At 39.2% G+C, this 20,357-nt stretch overlaps 1 protein-coding gene across 1 annotated transcript in view; it reads right to left on the minus strand.

Annotated features, from left to right (window-relative positions):
- The window catches only part of ppp3r1a (protein phosphatase 3, regulatory subunit B, alpha a), a 31,120-nt gene extending 12,084 nt beyond the window's left edge, over nucleotides 1–19,036 (minus strand). The window contains exons 1-2 of the mRNA XM_004553445.5: nucleotides 18,755–19,036; nucleotides 4,412–4,451 (exon numbers count right to left, since the gene is read on the minus strand). Coding sequence (XP_004553502.1) covers nucleotides 4,412–4,451; nucleotides 18,755–18,757 — 43 coding nt within the window. The 5' untranslated portion in view covers nucleotides 18,758–19,036. The remainder of the gene's footprint in view (nucleotides 1–4,411; nucleotides 4,452–18,754) is intronic.
- Nucleotides 19,037–20,357: the final 1,321 nt, after the last annotated feature.

A 20,357-nucleotide genomic window follows, 5' to 3' on the forward strand; every position in this document is an offset into this window, starting at 1 on the left:
AACACTCGACACTGGATGAAATATCACACTGTCCCCCAATAAGGGGCTGTTGTGAGCCAACGAGGGTGTAAAATCCAGAGAACATATTGAAAGACAAGATTACTGCTGAAGGGATAACAGGACTGCAGACCAATCTAGAGATTGGGAGTTTTAAACTCATGGGAAGGTAACATTGGGTGGGGAAGGCGAAAAAAACAAAAATTCCGCTTGAATTCTGACGATCCTCCTGCATTGCATGCCCAATACTACAGACGCAGTAACAAATTCTCTTGATCAAGACCATATTTCATATCTGCTATCCTGCCTTTTAAACAGGGAGGGGCCATATGGATGAAAAACCCTCTCTGTCATTTTTGATTGAGCGGTGTTGCATGACGTATACAGCCTGGCAGCATTTTGGTGGGTGATGTGATCAGTTGTAAGGTTGAAGTTAAAGCCACATGCAGGATGTCACAAGCTGTTTCTTAGGACAGACTGTCAAAATTCAAACACAGGATTTTCCTCCCTGTTTGAAAATGTATTAGCTCCCTCTATGTTGCAGAAGTGCTGCCAACTGTTACTCTTCACATTTGTTTACCTCCCTCTCAATCTCTGTGCACACGTGTACTGTATTTTAATACCGCAGAATTCCCAGTTAGGGAGCTCTCACTGACATTGTTTCAGTTTCTCTAATTAGATACATAACATCGCATTTATTACATAAATAGCAACCATTTATTACATATGTGCTAAACCTTTGATTTACATGCAAAATGTTGGCTCTGAGAAAGTTAGCTGATATGCACAGTTACTCACTCCTATGTCAACACCCATGTGGTCAGCTAAATGTAATTCAACTCAGGTTGCGTTTAGACTAAAATTTGAGCACAGCAGCCAGTTTAAAGCAGTGTGATGGAGTAGGCAGTAGGCAAGACTTCTGGTTTATCTGTCAAAATTTTAAAAATTTAGTCCAATTTTTGCACTAAATAAAAAAAAAAAAAAACACACACAAAAAAAAATACAGTGTTTCTCTCACACTGCGTTAGTCTTATCTCATTTAGACAGCAGGTGTGAGAAGGCTATACAGCTGAGAGCTGCAGCACTCTGTGCATTAGGCTGATTTATCTGGCTGCACCAACAATGTACAGCTTGCCTGCATGAACCAAACTGAGGACGAGGACAGGGCAAAGCATTGATGGTGTTTATTTATAGCCGTTCTGTCATGAGAAAACCCCCAACTCACCCCACTACCCCCCACCAACAGAGGCTCAGGCTCCCACCCTCAGGGAAACCCCTAGCAACAAGGAACTCCAGCAAGTCGCCCGCCATTTATTTTTGGCGGCTGCAGACAGACCTGCAATGGTTTCAAACTCGCTGCTGCGTTTCTCTGAGAGCATGAAGCGTTGAGGGGGGTTTCATGGTTATGTGTGTGTGTGTGTGGGGTGAACAGAGTGGCGGAACAGAGTGGGCGCGTGCATATACTTTAGCAGAGTGTACTGCAAAAGGATGTGTGAGGAGGTGTGTGTCCGTGTGGTTTGTCTAATTACACACTGCACACTGTTACAAGTAGGCCATTAAATTCTGCCTGATCTAAGCTCGCTTAAGCCAGCAGTGGTGAGACACTGCATTGAAAAGAGGCTACAGGCCTTTCAGAAATTCATCCTCCAGCACAGAAAATAGAGACAAAAATCATGTCAGGCTGAAATGCAACACACAAATATCTCAGTAATGTCTGCAAAGTAGGCTAAATGATTAGCAGCAAGTCAAAGCCACATGCTAGATGGCACAATTATTCCCATAATTACTGACATCTACTGTTCACTTGACTCGAGCCCTTTAGGTCAGCCAGAGTCCCTATTAATGTTGCTGTACTTTCTTCATGTGGCATTTCAACAAAAAACTCAGTTAACACAAGCCTTCAAATACAAGAGGTGCATTTTTGTTCGACTAGCCCTGCTTCTCATGTTGCAGGGCGAGTTTTGATCAATGTGGCCAGGGAGGGGCGAGTGGGATTGTGCATGGAACGTGACCCGATTTCACAATCCATCTTATCAGTGCGACACATGGAGAAAAATTCATGTTGATGTTCCACACAAACAGAGTTAGAAAGTGTCTGATGGCAGGTGCGAGTGAGCGGGCATCAGTCTCACGGTGGGGCAGTAAAGGTGCAGCAGGATGAATTTCTCTGACCAGAGGGCCAGAGCTAATTTCTTAGCAGCCAGTCAAGTGCCTGCCTGTCCAAGCACTTGATGAGCTGAACAGCTGCTCTGTCAGTGCAGGGTGAGACAGAGAGAAGACAGCGAGTGAAGGACCGAGAGAGGAAAAAATAAAATAACAAATAAAAAGGAAAAATAGAAGGATCCTGAACTAAGAAATAAGTTGGATAGCAAATTTTACAATAATAACAGAAGCAAATATATTCTAACATAATAATAATAATAATAAAAAAAAAACAATGCCTAATATATAGGAGGAAATCATCATTCTCTTTCCTAAATTCCCACATGTCTGCATATTATGTGTATCTGTACACATATAAAACAGTTTTGTCATTACTAATTACTTTGAACTGACAGTTGGTCACACAGATTTTGGTGATCTAGGAAGCACTTATATACACGTCCCACCTAAAATGTTTTTGGCTGAAACAAGCAGTAGCTAGCTAGCTGTACTCAATCATTGCTATATCACTGATGTATGCATATGGTCAGATCTAGAACAGGCCTTAAATGTGGGAGGTCACCCAAGTTTAATTTTGGCTCATGTCTGTGTAACCATGACACAAATGGAGCCATCGGAGCAATAGGAGAAACACATCCGGGTATTGCATTCTCAATTTGGCATTTCTTGTCAGTGTTTGTATTTGATGCCTAAGTAACGCATTTAAAAACAAACAGCAAATAGGATTGATAACATTTAAAGAGAAGGTGAAAGACAATTAGACAGTGGTGACCAGGAAAAATGTAGCTAAAGAGAGACAAAGACAAGGACAGGGAAGCTGTTAATATCCTGGACTGAATACAGAGTTCCTTTATGGGTTCATTACAGGGTCATGCATCAGCCAAAATTCATCTCCCTCATTATGGTGGTATAATCCTGGGGAAGGAATGGCTGGAAGGCCCGGCAGGCCAAGGTCCCGTTCCCCACAATGTTACAGTAGGACAGTCTAAGTATGGAAAAGCCACAGTCCACACGCACTGTGGCATTAAAAATATAAAAAATATTCAAAATGTCATTTTGAATATTTTTATGCGTATGTTTGTCATGGTAAGCATGCTATGCAAATATAATTATAATAAAATAGCAAATTAACTTTAAAACAAATTAACTCATAATTTGCAACTTAAACATAAAGCAAGCAAATCGTCTGTTTTTGCAAAGTCATCCCCAGCTGCAATACTTGCAAATTAATAAAATCCCTGTGCATGTTCCTTGAATATGAAAAAACCTGCAGAAAAACTACTACTACTAAAATTCCTGCCCTTCCTATATCTCTCCATCCCATCTCTGCTTCACCTGGTTTGATCAAGATTATAACATACAATAATAGTTGTGGAGAAGAAGTTTATTTTAATCCAATTCTGCCTCATACAAGACTTTTTTTACACTGTGACACCAAAACTCACAACAGCCTCGGTAATCCTGATGCAAAAATGATTGTTCTTGTCTGAAGGTCAATCTAAACAGCAGTACCCCTAAACTACGAGGGACCTGTCACAGTCTCAGCACTCATTAAACACATCCAGCAGCGCACCCTTTTAGCAGGTGTAAAAATGTGCAGTTTGCACCAAAGAGAGCTGGTGAGAAATCTGCATCTCTGAGGACTTTTCAACAACACAAAGCAGTATGAGCTTGTGTGGATGTGCATCATCAGGTAGGGAAGGTGAAGGAGGCCAGCAAAGAAGAAATGTGAGTCATATCTTCAGCTCTCCTCCTCCTCTTGAGCTCATAAACCTGAATATGTCTGTCTACCAGGCAGACATCTTGTAGATGTAAAAAGAGCATAAGAGACTGATTTCAAGACAATGTCTTCACCATTTCAGCACTTATGCATGATAAATCACAAAAAGCAGCTAAGATATGATGTAGTTAAAATAATACTGTAAGAGATTTTTAATTATAAAGATTTTTAACCCAAAGGAACCCAGAGGAAGTCAGATCAGCAGAAACACCAGACATTCAATGAATGGCATTTTATCAGAGGACATTCAAATTCTGTAAACTGGATGTTAAACCCAATTTGTAGTACTGATTTTTACCCTTTACACCAAATGAACACTGTCTCCTTACTGGAGAGTCATCAAAATATTGGTTATTTACTAGTCATGTCAAAAAGCCCAGAAAACGTATCAAAATAAGTATTTTCTTTTTACGTTTTTTTAGTAAACTAAGTTTTGTACAATTAGATCAAGCAAAGATTTAAGCTACTTACAGTGTGAGCACATCTCCAGGGGGTAACTGGCTTCATTTCCCTGAAGAAAGAAGAAAGGCAGAACGTTCAGTTTAGGTTGTAATAAAATATCACAAAAGCACAAATATTTTAAATTATGTGCAATAACAGTAACAAGTTCACTCATATCAGTTAAATGTATTTAAAGACCCCAGACTGCAGCAGTTTCTGAGATGGCCAATAGGATCCAGTCAATCTGCACAGTCTAATTCTGAACTTCTTCTTTTTTTATTTATTAATAAGAGTATGAAAACTCTTCAGCATATGTGTACTAATTAAAAGTTAGCGCAGCACAGACATGTACAAATACTTTTCTACAAAACAGACTGCTTCCTTGTTGATCAAACAAACAATGTCACCTACGAGGAAAGACAACACACAATAAGGCCACGTGATTTTTGTTAGGTACAGGATTCATTTTCATACCACATTTTATCAGTGACAGTAATAGTGCGGCCAACAGGACATTATTATGCGTTTATATTTGATTTGTGTATTTAATCTAACACAAAGAATTCCAGGAATTCCAGAAAAAAGAAAAAGAAAAAAAGAGATGGAAGCGTAACCGATCTTGCCAGCTCATCTTGCCAAGATCCAGAATCAAGACTGAAAATGAATGGCTTTATTGTTAAATTCAAAGTAATGGATTGGAACCATAGACACTGTAAACGATGTCCTGTAGCCTCTATATTTGAAAAGTGAAGTCAACTCAAAATTTGCTTAAGCTTACAGTCTTTTTTTGAAGAGCAGCAGGAGGCCACGGCACTGGCAAAATCCCTTCTCGTTGTACATTAGTCCATAAACATAACATTCCTCAGCTGTTTAAAACATGAAGTTAATTTAGTAAATTATAGTCAGTGCTATTAGACCCAGAGTCAACAACAACAACAACAACAATCTTTATTTATAGAGCACATTTAAAAGCCTTGGGCATACCAAAGTGCTTTACATAAAACAATAAAAGGTTCAAACATTGATAACGGATAAAAAAATAAAAAATAACGAGTTATGTTCATAGATAAAAGCTACCAATAAGAATGACTACAGCACATGGGTAATAGCAAGATAAAAGCTGTACCACCATAATAAAAGACACCAATAGAAAGATAGGAGGGAATTAATACAAGAGGTCAATAGGTCACAGCAACCAAACAAACAAACAAACAAACCAGCAATTAAAAGGTGGAGAAGGCAAGTTTAAAAAGATATGTTTTAAGCTGTGATTTAAAAGAATGAATAGAATCAGATGCCCGGATGCCAATCGGGAGATTGTTCCACAGCACAGGCGCAACAAGAGCAAACGATCGATCACCTCTAGTCTTAAGTCGAGATCTGGGCTGAGCCAGCAGTAACTGTGACGATGACCTTAAAGCCCTAGCAGGAGCATAAGGGTTTAAAAGGTCCTTAAGGTAGCTGGGTGCAGTGTTGTTAGTAATTTTAAAAGTAAACAACAAAATTTTAAATTGAATACGATATTTGACAGGCAACCAGTGCAGATCGGCAAGGACAGGAGTAATGTGGGCAAACTTGCTGGTTTTGGTTAGAATGCGAGCTGCAGCATTCTGAACTGTCTGTAATCTCTGTAAAAGGGAAGAGTGGAGACCACAATAAAGTGAATTACAATAGTCTAGCCTCGACGTTACAAAGGCGTGGATGAGCTTTTCGAGATCTTTATGCGGGATATAGCGCCTAGCCTTAGAGATAAGACGAAGCTGGTAAAAACTAGATCTGACAACAGCAGACACTTGTTTGTCAAGTGAAAAGTAGCTGTCAAATAAGACACCCAGATTCCTGACAGTATCAGAGAGAGAACAACTAAGAAAACCAAAGGCATCCCGGAGTTTGGCACGAAGGGCATTACTACCAAAAATCATAATCTCGGTTTTCTTCTCATTAAGGATAAGAGAATTCGACAACAACCACTTCTTGGCCTCAGACATGCATTCTCGGAGGCTATTCAGAGACAGAGCAAGATCGTCGTTTAGCTCAAAATAGAGCTGGATATCATCTGCATAATAGTGATAAGCAATATGGTATTTCTCAAAGATGGCACTTAAAGGAAGCAAGTATAATGAGAAAAGGGTAGGGCCCAGCACAGATCCCTGGGGGACACCACAGCAAACAGGTACAGCCGAGGAAGAGGATGTAGCCAGATGTACCGTAGAGAGCCGATTGGAGAGATAGGATTTAAACCAATCCAGGGCAGCGCCCTTGATGCCTACAGTGTGCTCAAGTCTCGCTAATAAGATATTATGGTCAACCATGTCAAATGCCGATGATAGATCCAAAAGCACTAAGACTGAGGGGCGTCCATTGTCACACAGAAGTGTTATGGGGGTTCATATGAAGGGGGTGAAATAGTTTAGAGCCTAAAGTCAGAGTTTTCAGTGTTTTCAGTGTCACAAAGAAGAGCTCCGCTTCACCTGGTCATTAGCAGCACAATTATTTTAGTGAGACAGATCCTCAGCAGAGGGAACAGGCTTTATATATTTGAACTTCTTCAAATGTGGTTCAAATATATAAAACCAAATGAAGGGGTGCAATAAAGCTACCTAAGATCACATCGCTATATACAAATGTCTTCAATGCAAACTTTGTGTGTCACTGTACCAAAGGAACTTATGGATGATACAGAAAATGAATAAATATCTTCTACATGTTTTGCATTACAGCTGAAAAGAAAAAAAAATGAACATTTATTACCAGAGAATAATGAAAATAGATTTGGCCAAGAAAGCCTGTGTTAACAAGTTGAGACACACTCTCGTGATACCCGTGATCTTTAACTGTTGTTTAAGATTTTGCTTACCAGATAATGCAAAGAAAGGCATTTCAAACAGTACACCAAAGGCCATGTAAAGTTTTTTGTACACAAATTGCAATCTTTACTATTCTACATTATAGCAAAAACACGACTTAGCACTGAATTTGTAATGTTTAACTGAAGCCCCAAAAAATTATTAAAAAACAAAAAACAAAAACAAAGTCATGAATCACGCACTGCATTAAATATTCAAAAGAACAATGCCATCCAGAAAACCCCGCAGTCCCTGGCTCTTCTGCATGGCAGTGTGTGGCATTGGCTGCAGCCACATGCGCATCCCATCTTATCCAACAGTGAAGTGTCGACTCAGCCCAAATATGATTTCTGGCAGAGAGAACAAATGAGGAGTCTCTGAAGCAGAGAGGTAAGGTTAATCAGTTGGGAACATGCAGCTGACAGCTACACGGCCCACGTTGCCACAAATGTCCTACAGTTCCATCAAAGAAGGCCAAACTCGACCTACAACGCTATGTGATCTTTCTTTTCTGATGGTACCACTCAGTCAGAATCTTTCAAATTCCATGAATAGCAGTAAAAAAATAAATAAAAATAATTCAGTGAGTGGTGGTCCATGTCCTTTCCACTAAAGTCTGACAAAAAAAGAGCAGTAGGGACACTTTCCAGGCAGACCCCACCTCGCCTGTAAAGTGGATGAGAGCAGGTGGCACCAACAGGGGGTGGAGACAAAGAGCTGCAGTAAAGTCGGACTGTTTCCATCAGCTTTTTGTTTCTACAGGAAGTCAAAGAAACACTTCTTTCCTGTGAGATCTGATCCCAACTTAATAAGATTGCCAACAATATAAATGCAAATGCGGTCTCAAACAGTTGAAATTATGAATTTTTATTATGGGTAGTCTAGTCAAATGCAAACTAGATCACTACATAAAAAAAATCTAATAATATCTGAAACAATTCAATATTCAATGCCATTTCTGATAGCCAGGACAAAAGTACTGCCACAGCACAGAGGGCGGAAATTTCTAAGTGTTAAAAGATGAACAGAACTAGGCTATATTATGACTTAACAATAAAAAGACAACACTGTGAGTGTGGGGAGGCTGGCCTGTATGGGCACTAAGGTGGTAGTATTAACCCACAACTAGTGTATCAACGCTGTATAAGGTGACCATTAGAACCATTTCATATTCAACATATTAGATTAAAATAAATTTGATTAAAAAAGATTAAAATAAAATACAGTAGATTCTTTTTAATTCCTATTTCAGAAAATTGTAATGTCTGAATTTGATCTTAGGTACAGAAAAAAAAGCAGTTGTATGAATGTATGTGTGATTGGGTGAATTTTTCTTTTTAAAAAAAGTCCATTTACTATCTTACCATCAGGCAGGAACTGGGCAACATCTATCGTGCCTCGGGACCTTGCAGTCAGTAGAGAACTGTGGCACCTGGCTCTAAAAACTGCAGTTGCCTTGATCTTGTGATGTTATCATCGCCTGTTTCAATGACGCAAGGATGTTTTCCAATAATCTCAGACAGAAATCTAACTACGGCGCACTGTGTGGTAACTGTCAGTGATTCAGCACAAGACACTGACACTGGTAAATGTAATGTAAATGAACTGCCGAAAAGAATCCTACCGTTTTTGATCTTGAGGATACATAGGCATTATTTTTACATCTGACAGCAAAACAGAGCTTTAACTATGCTGAAGCATGAATGTATATTAGATCTCACAATTGGTTGCCAGGACAAATATTAAAGTAGTACTCATATTATTAGCACTACTCATAATTTACTCACATTATTCATATTGATTAGAGAGGAAAAAAACAACAACACACAAACTAGAGCCAGTTATGTCATACACCAGGTTGTTGTTGTGCTGCTGTGTAACAGCAGACTTACCTCACAGAAGTTGAGGTATTTTAAGAGCAGTGAGGAGAAAGAGGTGACACAGGATTAGCCAGGAGAACGCCTTAGCATTTGACACCCTATCAGAGTGGAGTCAGTTATGATTAGAGGTTGACATGGTTTTTCTCTCTGGAACAAGTTGGCAATGGCTGGGTGCTGCCAGTTTAAGGGATTGAATTCCAATGCGTAGCGCATGACTCCACCATTACTGAGGTTGGGTGTCCCATTGCCTGTGTGGCTCTGTAATAGTGACAATGTGATACTTTATTGATCCTGTAGGGAAAAGTCCTTTTGTTTGCTCCCCTATATAGCGCTCACTCAGCTACAGAATAGCATAGCTTTACAGAAATGTGATGACTTGCTTAAAAATTTCAACAGCATTTGAAACTGAAGGCCTTGAGCAAATGTCTTCGAGTTCAAGGACAGGTTCTCAGTGCTTCCTCTACCTGCCATGAGACTTAACAAACAGCTATGACAAAACTAAAGATGATCCAGGTTAAACAGAACAGGTCACTTTTTTGTTCATGGCTTTTAAATCTTGTAAATCTTTTAGAGCCAAATGGACCAAAACGGATTAACAGATAACATTTTTATGTCATTTTTGACATTTAGGAAGCCTCTCTAAAACAAAACAAATAATGAAAAAAGCAGACTTTGTAATAACTACCTCAACAAAATGGTGTGCAAATGTTTGAGGAGCATACTTCTAACTACATCCCTAACAGCCACTCTCAGTTCAGTGTTAGCTATAGGGTCTCTGGAGGTAAATAGACTTACTGCAAAGAAGATTTGGTTTTGAGGATTACAGGTTTACTTACTAAGGCCTACCTCCTGGGGTCAGGAGTAACTCTTGTCATGTCTTCTGTAATAAACCACTTTGGCAGCTCTTGTTCAGCCATAAATACTCATGATGGATACCAGATGGATGAATATAAAAAAAAAAAAATCAGAAAAGGGGAGGGTGATACGTGAAATGAAAAAGCATCTTACATACACAGACCAGAACACAGGCACAAGAGAAAGACTAGTGTTGGCTCATTTATAATGCATGATTCATTCAGAATCAATTAGGCCTCAGCGCACAAAACACATTCTGTATAATGAAGAGCTTGGCATCACGGCCGGTTGAGTCGCAAAGAAATGACCGGCACAAGAATCTGGCCAATTACAGACCCACAGGGCCCAGTAATAACATCAGTGAGTGACGAATTCAATACATGGGCCTAAAGACTTGGAGGACTTTTTTCAGGCTTTGGCAAGATGTGAGAATATATTCTCATAACAAATTGAAACAATAAGAAGGTGCATAGTGAGCGAGAAACTGCATTTCTAATTTACTCTAAAAGGCAGAAAACTTAGTCATATGAAGTCATAAACAGGTGAACAGTACAGCAGAGGTTCCAATGTTTTATTTACTATTGGCCACCCTCCCTCTATAGATATAAGATCTAAAAATATTTTTTTTTCATTGCTAAATAAAGGATGAATTTTTTGTGTGTGTGCACAGAGCAGAGGAGAAACAGGTGAAGATAATGTTAATGGAGCTGATGACAATTTGTAACTTAAAGTGCAATAAAAGCCAGCCAAGAAATTTAAAAGCAAAAAATGGACCGATGCTGCCCCCCAAAAATCTATGAAATTGAGCCTTGAAAACAGAAGGTGAGGGTGGGCCACAATAAGACAGTCACAAAACTAAAACTGTATGCAGATTTCCACATAGAACCATCTGCAATAAGCCTTTGTGAGGGTTGGGATTTCAAACCTTCTGTCAAAAGGACAGCAGCAGCATGAGGCTGTGACACTAGTCATTCACTTCCCTGCTCAAATGATTGAAAAATAATACTTCTGACAAGAAATCAGTTCCTCGTTTTACATAAATAACAATAAAACAAAATGATATCATTGATACGAAAAACTTTCACATTTTTCTACTGTGATTAAATCAGAGTTGTAACACTCACGTACACACTTGCACTGAAGTGCCCTGAGTGCAGCGAGCGCAATGTAGAACATGCTGGAATGAAGCGATGACTTGCATAAATCCTAAAAATTAATCAACACTGCAGTGTGTGCTCTAGGCAAATTAGCATAGCGTAGAAAATGCAGGAACAAAGCAGAGGCACACATCACTCGCTGAATCCTAACGGTGGTGCATGAGATATTGTGCATAACACCACAAACGTTAGACTAAGAGACAAACTGGACCAATCGATACTTCTTGCCTAGGTTGTTTTTAATTTAGATGAAAACATTATCACTCTTAGTTATACATTCATAATGCATAACACTGAAACAGTACAAGCGAAAGACAGTCAATAGTATGCATTAATAATCAGTTATTGCTCGTTAAAGTAACTCCAAATGCAAGAAAAAAAAATCTGAAAATCCTACTGAATACAAGACAATATATGTGAGCTTCTTTCTCTGGCTTCTTACGATTCCTTAGGGTAAACTGCACCCTCTCCCTGCTGATGACACTTTCAGCAGATAATGTAATCAGAATTGCTTTGAGTCTTTGGCTTGGCCACCAATGTGAGTCTGAAATCACAGCAGCTATTATCACATTTCAAGTCAACACAAAGGCTGCCCTGAAAATGAATGCTTTCAAGTATTAAAGATCCCCGATTTGGCTTTAATTCTCTGCTTTGAGTATTTATGTATTAGACCTTCGTGGCTAAGGATGAAATCTGGACTGACACTCTACCTAGTGCCCATTTCTTTCCCTTTAATTATCGTTAGCTTGCAGGCTACATGTGTATGAGGCAATCCGTTTGCCCAGTACTTAAAGGAAACCCCTTTTTTTCTTTAAATTAACACACCTGCGGTTATGGTTAGGGTAAAGGTTAAGTTTAGCAACACCAATGAGTAAGAAGTTATGTCACCAAGACATAGCCACTAAAGCGTATGCAGACATGGGTGATTAACTATGTATTAATAGACCTCTCTGCATTGAATCATATCTGTTATTAACCTCTGTCTCTCTTCCACAGCATGTCTTTTATCCTGTCTTCCTTCTCTCACCCCAACCGGTCGGAGCAGATGGCCGCCCCTCCCTGAGCCTGGTTCTGCCGGAGGTTTCTTCCTGTTAAAAGGGAGTTTTTCCTTCCCACTGTCGCCAAAGTGCTTGCTCATAGGGGGTCATATGATTGTTGAGTTTTTCTCTGTATCTATGAAGCGCCTTGAGGCGACTTTTGTTGTGATTTGGCGCTATATAAATAAAATTGAATTGAATTAACTAACAAAGTTTCAGTGTAAGAAGTAGTATACCATGATTGCCGCCCTACAAGAAAAACAATAGAGGTCCAGTTCATGCAACGTTACAATGGTCCCCACCCGCGACTGTTCTCTAACACCTTCTCTTTGTTATGGAGCTTAAAGGTCTCAGTACGTTAGGAGTGGGGATGTTGGCTAGATAAAAATATGCAACTGATGTTGTCTTTAAGATCTATGGGAACTTGTGAGAAGCAAAATTACTGTTCACAAAACCAGAACGCTCAAAAGCAAAGAACTGCTATGTGCACTGTGTGGATGTGGACACAGGGAATCAATTAAAACAGCATTCCATGTAAAGGCATCTGTGTGTGTATGGTTTGGTGTGTCTGAATTACGTTTCCACACAATTTAAGTTACTGATCCATTAATCTTGAGGTGGAAAAAGTGTGTTGTGTGTGTGCAGAGCTGTCAGTTTATTTGTTGCGCATTTTCTTTCTGCTCTGCTTATTTGGTTAGTTCAGGGATCACAAGACTCCCCTCCTCCGCACAAATGTGTCTGTAAGTATGAAGCTTACCATATAGCCGAGCTTTGTGATAAACATTACCAAGTCTCACAGCAGAGAGCAGAGCTGAGCTGAGCTGTGCTTTCAGACTGCTTTTTAAATAGACTTCTAACCCTTATTTTTTTAGCCTAACTTTGTACAGCAGGCAAAATCCAGGCTAATAACCAACTGACTGAGAATGATCTCTTAAGAAGAAAAGAAAAACACCCAAAAAACAAAGAAACAAAAAAGAGGCTCAGTTACATAGACCAGAATTAAAATAAACCATTGCTAGTTTGAATCCATTTGTCTGTTTGAAGAGGCACTCAATTATTCTTCTGCTCATCTCCATCATCTCTCACCTTTGTAATCGTGTTTTGCAATATTGTCTTGGTTGCCGTGTTTGCATCTATCCTTGCTTTTATGAGAATGTGTGTGTGTGTTTCTCCATGGATGCGTGTGGCTGTCTGCAAATGTGGTGAGGATCTGTACAAGATTTAGGAGTCAAGTGCAAATATGAAAATAATTACCACAATCTCAGCAGCCTGAAGGAACTCCAGCAGGGCTAATCCTCTCAGCCATTTCTATCCTTGGTTTGGGCCTGTCTTCTGAGGGTTTTGAAAGCCTCATAATTCTATGTAAACTAACAATGCCTAAATCTTCTTATGAATTAACACAGTGGAGATAAAACTACACTGTATTTGCCAAATACTGAAAAACATCTTTCTTTCTTATTTATATTTATTTTTGTAAATCAAGGTGTCAAATAGATGACAAAGCATGGCATGATTAAGGCTAGCTCTGCAATTAGTCAAGAACATCACATCACGCAAAAGTATAATACCTACCAGATAACGGAAAAGTTGCTACCATATAATCGTGAGAGTTATCAGTTTTTTTCATTTGCTCATCACGCCCCATGTACAGACAAAATGCCACACTCTTGGGTTCAAAGCCATAGTGCATACAGTTGATGGGTGACAGGTGGCTACATATATTTTTCATTTACCGTCTGACCTGCCTGGAGTTTCACATAACAAAGCATGTAGTATTAAATGAGATGCAAGGTTATTTCTGGCTACACTGAAGTATGATTCATATATTCTTAGAATTGCTACTGAATGAATAATTTCAAAATCTTAAAAACGTAGCATTTTAGTTTAAACTAACAAATACTACTTCTGTGAGGATTCATTCAGGAGGCAACTCTAGCCTCAACGGTAGCCTCAGCAGGAGTATCAATGCAAGTAAGTTACAAGACCTAAAAGCAAATGATGTTCCTTTTTTATATATTGCAGCAGTTTATTAAGGATTTCAATCATTTTTCTCCATCACATTCGTGAAGAGTAGGTATTGGGGTTAGGCAACCAAAATCATCATTTCAGCCAGCAACAGGAGATTACATTAATGCGCTAAACCTATGGACCACTGCAGGTAAATTGTTTCAGGGCAGATAAAATGCTGAAGACAGTAGCTATTAGTTAATGAAGCCCCATACTGTTGGTTCCATTATTACCACTGACAGTGTGCAAAATATGCTTTTAGAGGTTAATTAAATGTAGTACTTTTGATGCCTTGAATGCTGATGAGGTAAATGTGATTTAAAAATCATCCCCAAAGCCATCAATCAGCTATAGATTCTTGCCAAGAGTAAAGTTATCATACTGACCACCCTCTGTAAGTCAACAAAAAAAAAAATCTGACCTTTAAGCTCTATTGAACTGTTTCTAGTACCACAAATCCACTGAGCATCAAGTTCCTACCAATGGTTATAGAGGTAAGTTCTGAATGATAATAAACTTTTCTTTTCACTGTGCACATAGATTTCCAAACAAATAGGTGTTTATTGAAGAAACTGACTAGTTTAGCTTATGCTAGTGACTGCTGGCTCCAGTGCAAGCCATGGATTCTGCAGAGATGCAATGGCCAGTGAGGAGAATAAATCCAGATTGAGTGGGCTGGTTGGAAGTGCTGTGTGGATCACGTAGTGTTGATCATCACTTCTGTTGGTGGTTCACTGTGGCTTTTATCTCTTTTACATTAGCTACAGCTCAATCCTTATGTGGGTGGCGCTTGATTGCTAGGCAGCATATGGTCCCCTTAGCATCAGATCATTCCACTACATGCTTAAGCAACTGCGCGTCCCTGCCCCCAACCTCTCCTTGCGGCTGAGAAGAATACATCTGACAAGCCATAGGTTGCCACAGTGCCTGCAGGACGTGCATGTCCTGACAATCCACGGTCTGATAGTTGAGATTGCTGCAGGGCAAATCTAACAAGGTAAGCATACACAGGAAAAAATGTTTCCTCTGACAAAGTAAAGAACCCCCCAGTTACTGCTGCCCCCAAGTAATGAGATGCTGCTCTTAATAGCTGGTTTTTGTGTGTGATTTATGAATTCCTTTCTATTTACAGATGCAAATTTTCTGCGCTAATTTATGCAGAATTAAAGTCAGGGATGATGTAGGCCCCTTAGAGTTGTTTAGCAATTGTATGAGTAACACTCACTTCTAATAACCCAGTTTCCAAATATCCTCTTTGCAATAATGCAAACATGTTCCTAGGCCCGGGCTGGTGAAGTGTCAGATCAGGAAATTTCATTTATTTCTTTACAATAAAAAAAGAAACAGCAATAACTCTACCAACAGACTGGACAACAGTTCCTTTTATGTACTTGCAAGCAAGGGACTCAAACCACCGCAATCACACCTCTTGTGTTTTCAATGAGAAGAAGAACGAGCAGCAAAACCAGTGAATGAGATGTCTACATACGCACAATGTTGTTTTTGTGGTTCGTTACCTAGACCGCAGCACTACAAATAAAAAACACAAAATAAAAAATTTTGCTGAATAAACATTTTACAAATATCCATGGGCATGATATACACCAGGTGTTTACAATCTTCTTTTTTTTTTTTTTTTTTAAATACTGTTGCGGTCATACAGTCAGGATTATTATAAATGCATGCTTAATTAAACTAAACATGTGCAACACGGTCATATTCAAACCAAAGCTTCTGCATGCAAATGCAATCTATAAACAGCGACTGCTGTTTACAATGATGTGTATAAATGCAGAGTCTCAACATGACAACATGAAAATTGCAGACAAAATGAGAGCAGGAATGACTTCATTGGCTTATACACCGCTCTGAATTCACAGTCATACCAAATCTCTGCTTTTTTCCCTCTTTTTTAAATTACATTAGACACTGGCATCAACATGGTCACAAAGTTTTACTTGGTCACAATAATCCCACCTCTAGTGTTTGACACGAGTAGTTCTCAGTTGTAAAGCTGCAAAAGTGTTGATACCGCCTTGACAAAGTTCTAATGGCGAGATCCTGCTGTCATTATGTGACAAATTGCTTCGAGATTAAGCACTGGCTCCGGACCAACCCTCATACCGCCTTAGTGAAAAGAGATTGTAGAATTGGTGATTTTACATCAGCTAGAATATACAGAAGTGAGGTTTTGCTTCTCTAATCTTGATTATCAGGAAGAATATGCACCTGGTGAGTACATACTACGTCAAGTAGCAATGCAGTGGCAAATGGGAATGTACTTACACAATAGCCTTCCCAAGATTGAATTTTCTAAGTCAATATGCATAACACAGATTAAAGAAGGGGGGGAAAAAAGGTCTAATAATAGCCAAGTCATGACAAACTATCTGACTTTGGTTAACATTTTATAGAAGAAAAAGATAAAGAAAATGTTAACACTGTTTCTAATAACCGTTTACTTTTTAGATGTCATAAGTGTTAGCATGAACTAACATGTTAGCATGTTGTTAGTATAACCCAATTAAGAATTAATATTTTAATTTTTCCTTTTCCAGGCAACAAGAAAACAGGAAATTCTCCCTCCCTAGACAGATTATAAATAAGACCAATAGCTAGTGTTGATGTGGTTGATACTGCTTATTTTATATCATGGGTGAACTGTCAATAAATACGGTCTGCAGTCATTCTGTAGTGTACATGAGGCTTTTGGGACAACATTTGGGTTAGAGGTTATATATGGGGCTTAGCCTTGAATATGCAAAGGTCAGCCTATTTAATGACCAATCACTGCTCTTTATTCCTGGTACTTACCTCAACCTGAAGACGACGAAGCATTTTCAGTTATTGTCCCCAATCTGGATTTTTCAAAGCCATCGAAGGACCCACCTTCATCCCCCTTAGCCTCCTCTTTCCCTATATCAGCCTATGCTTACACAATTTATTTACTTATGTACTACTACTACTACTAATTAACTACTTCTCTTATTAAAATAGGAATTAATTTAATCATTCTTAAGTTTATAATTGCTCTGTAAAGCAGAGGTGTCATACTCACTTTTTTTCATGGGCCCAATCTGATCTCAAGTGGGCCAGACCAGTAAAACTATTGCATAATAGCCTGTATGAAAAACACCCCTTTAAATGTCTCCTCTCTTTTATAAGTGCAAAGAACTACAAGCAGCTTCTTCAAATGTTCATTTTTTCACATTCGATGAACCATCAATTGTAAAATGAAGGTGTAATTAAGATAAATACGTAAAAACAAATGAATTTCAACACATCCATTTTACTATATTTGGCAGGTCCAACCGTCATTACATGTACATTACAATTCACAGATCACAGTGGATCTAAAATAGGCACAAAACTCTTACATGTCCAGTTTTTGTAAATAGACAAAAAAAAAATAGCATTTTATGCATTTACAATTGTAAAAATTTGGCTATATCTAAAAATACTTCCACTATTTTGCATACATGATTTCTCCTGTGTAGTAATGCTGGCATCACGTCGCCAGACCAAGAACTGCAGTGCATTTTATTGAAATAAAGAGAGTAATTAATGTCTTTGCAAAGCTATCCGGTGGGTGGAATTGGACCCTCTAGTTGGCTGCTTTTGGTCCTCGGGCCACATGTTTAACAACCCTACTGTAAAAAGCATTTGGGTTACAGTTTTTAGAAGCAAGTCATATATATATATATATATATATATATATATATATATATATATATATATATATATATATATGGATGTTATATATTTGAATGCAGTGCGATATAGTAGGAGCAAAGACCTAACATAAGCAGCCGTTATATATATATATATATATATATATATATATATATATATATATATATATATATATATATATATATATATATATATATATATATATATCCCTCGATGTATAGGCACACACGTACACCAAACAATCGTATGAAGTGTGTGTTGCAGGAACAAGCCTGTGGCCTACTATGGAAGCCTCCTCTACAACCACAGGTAGAAATGATACAAATGTAGCCTCGGCCGATTATTGCACTTATCACAGTTTAGTGGCTCAGACGAAACAATGTTGCAACCATCAACACAGCGCCATGCTATCTAGAAAACACACCGAGATGGATGTTATATATTTGAATGCAGTGCGATATAGTAGGAGCAAAGACCTAACATAAGCAGCCGTTACATTTTCCTGTCTGCTGTGTCAAATGTGCCACAAATAGTCGCCAGCCTAGGCTTAATAAGCGTGTATTTTTGTTTCGAAAACTCATTTGCACAGGCCTAGTTGCTAATAAGAGTGTAGGCTATGTCGAGAAGGGATAAGAAATATCTGGGCCACAAGCTGCAGGCTACTGTCAGCCCTGGGGTATTGCACAGAGAGCGCGACAGGGAGCCAAAAGTGGGTGAGAAAAGCGTTTCCTTCTCGCCACAGCTCTACGTTTTTTCGACCGTTCACTCAAAGCGGAACGCTCGCTACGAGCGAGAACCTGTCAAAACTGAGCTATATTCGACACATTAAAGCACAGGCCTGTCCACTGGTGTGTTCACCAGTCGGCGGAGGTTGAAAATAAGAGTCGTTGCTGCTTACCATCTTGCAGGTCGGATGATGAAATCCAAGCGATGTGAACGGAAAAGGAGGTTACAACAGCAGAAGTCAGCAGGCCGCCGAGCTGTGGCGAGAAATACAAGAAAAATACGCTGTAGGTGCTCTCGGCTCTCGTCCTGGCTTTACACCCAGGTTCAGGATCTCTTAACCGTTTCTCTCTCCTTCACCGAGGCTTTCACTGCAGTGGCTGAAGGGAGGGAGACCCGCTGGGAGGGGACAGTAAGCGGAGGAGGAGGTTCGGTTTGACAAGCAGGCGGTGGCGGAGGGGAGGAGAGAAGCGTCGAAGGGGGGGAGGTGCAGCAGTACTGTACATCCGGGAACTGCTGGGTCTATCGATTTATTTATTTATTTGTATTCCTGCTTCGAGTACAAGTTTGTGCACGTGCTCCCCCAACTGGCTTTATGACTGTACTACAAGAAGTGGCCAATCTAGCCTTCGTCTCCTGAACCTCAGTATATCCAAGTTTTACATGGAGTTCATTTTTGCTATAATGCCCTAAAGTGCTTGAATTATTCCTCGGCGATTGTGTTCCATATTGACACGGTAGCTTCACACAGTTGCTGCAGATTCACCTACTGAATCTCCTTGATATGCACCTGCTGTTTCACCACTTGCCAAATGTGCAATACTGGATTGAGAGCTGGTGAGTGTGAAGACCAGATAAGCATACCAAACTTAATTTCACATTAAAAAAAATAGTCTGAGGTGATTTTACCTTTGTGACATGGTACATTATCATGCTGGAAGCAGCAAGATGTCAAAAGATGGGTACACTGTAGTCATAAAGGGATGGACATGGTCAGCAGTAATACTCAGGTAGAGTGTGGTGTTTAAATAAGGCTTAGTGGTCCTACGGAGCCCAAGGTATCCCAAGAAAATACCCCCTCACATTTACACCACCAATAGTCTGAACCACTTATACAAGACAGAATGGGTCTATGATTTCATGTTGTTTATGCAAAATTCTTCTTTTTGACAATGTGCTTGTTTCTAGATTGTCTTATCCTTGTATTTATCCCCAAACGCCTTAATAAATCACCTATAAACATGACCCAAACAACAGCAATATGTTTTGTGCGAGTATGCACATAATGTGATTCTGCAGTATGGTTTCCTTTGTGTCAGCCATTTTCTTCTGTACTATACTTTTTTCGGAGGATGTGCATGGATTCTTTGTTTGTTCCTAATTCCATTCCATTTTTTAAAAATGTATACAGCGCCAATTCACGACAACATTCACCTCAAGGTCTATTATATTGTAAGGTAAAGACCCTACAGTTTTAGAAAGAAACTCCAATAATAACACAAACTTCTATGACGAAGCACTTAGTGACAGTGGGAAAAACACACTGAAAGTGAAAAGAGAAGATTGGAGAAGAAATGCTCCGTCCATTAAGCAAAGCCCCCCCGCTCCCCACCAGCAACATAAGCTTATTGCTGCATAACAAAGTTTTATTCCTAATCTTAAACATAGCACAGAATGAGTGTGCCACGCAAAAAGATTTTTCATTTTAATGTCTACAATGTAAACAGTCAACACTATCACAAAAAAGGTCAGAACAATACTGAATATAAACTTCACCA

The sequence above is a fragment of the Maylandia zebra genome, linkage group LG13 (genome assembly GCF_041146795.1).
Source record: "Maylandia zebra isolate NMK-2024a linkage group LG13, Mzebra_GT3a, whole genome shotgun sequence".
In the NCBI taxonomy this organism is placed as follows: Eukaryota; Metazoa; Chordata; class Actinopteri; order Cichliformes; family Cichlidae; genus Maylandia; species Maylandia zebra.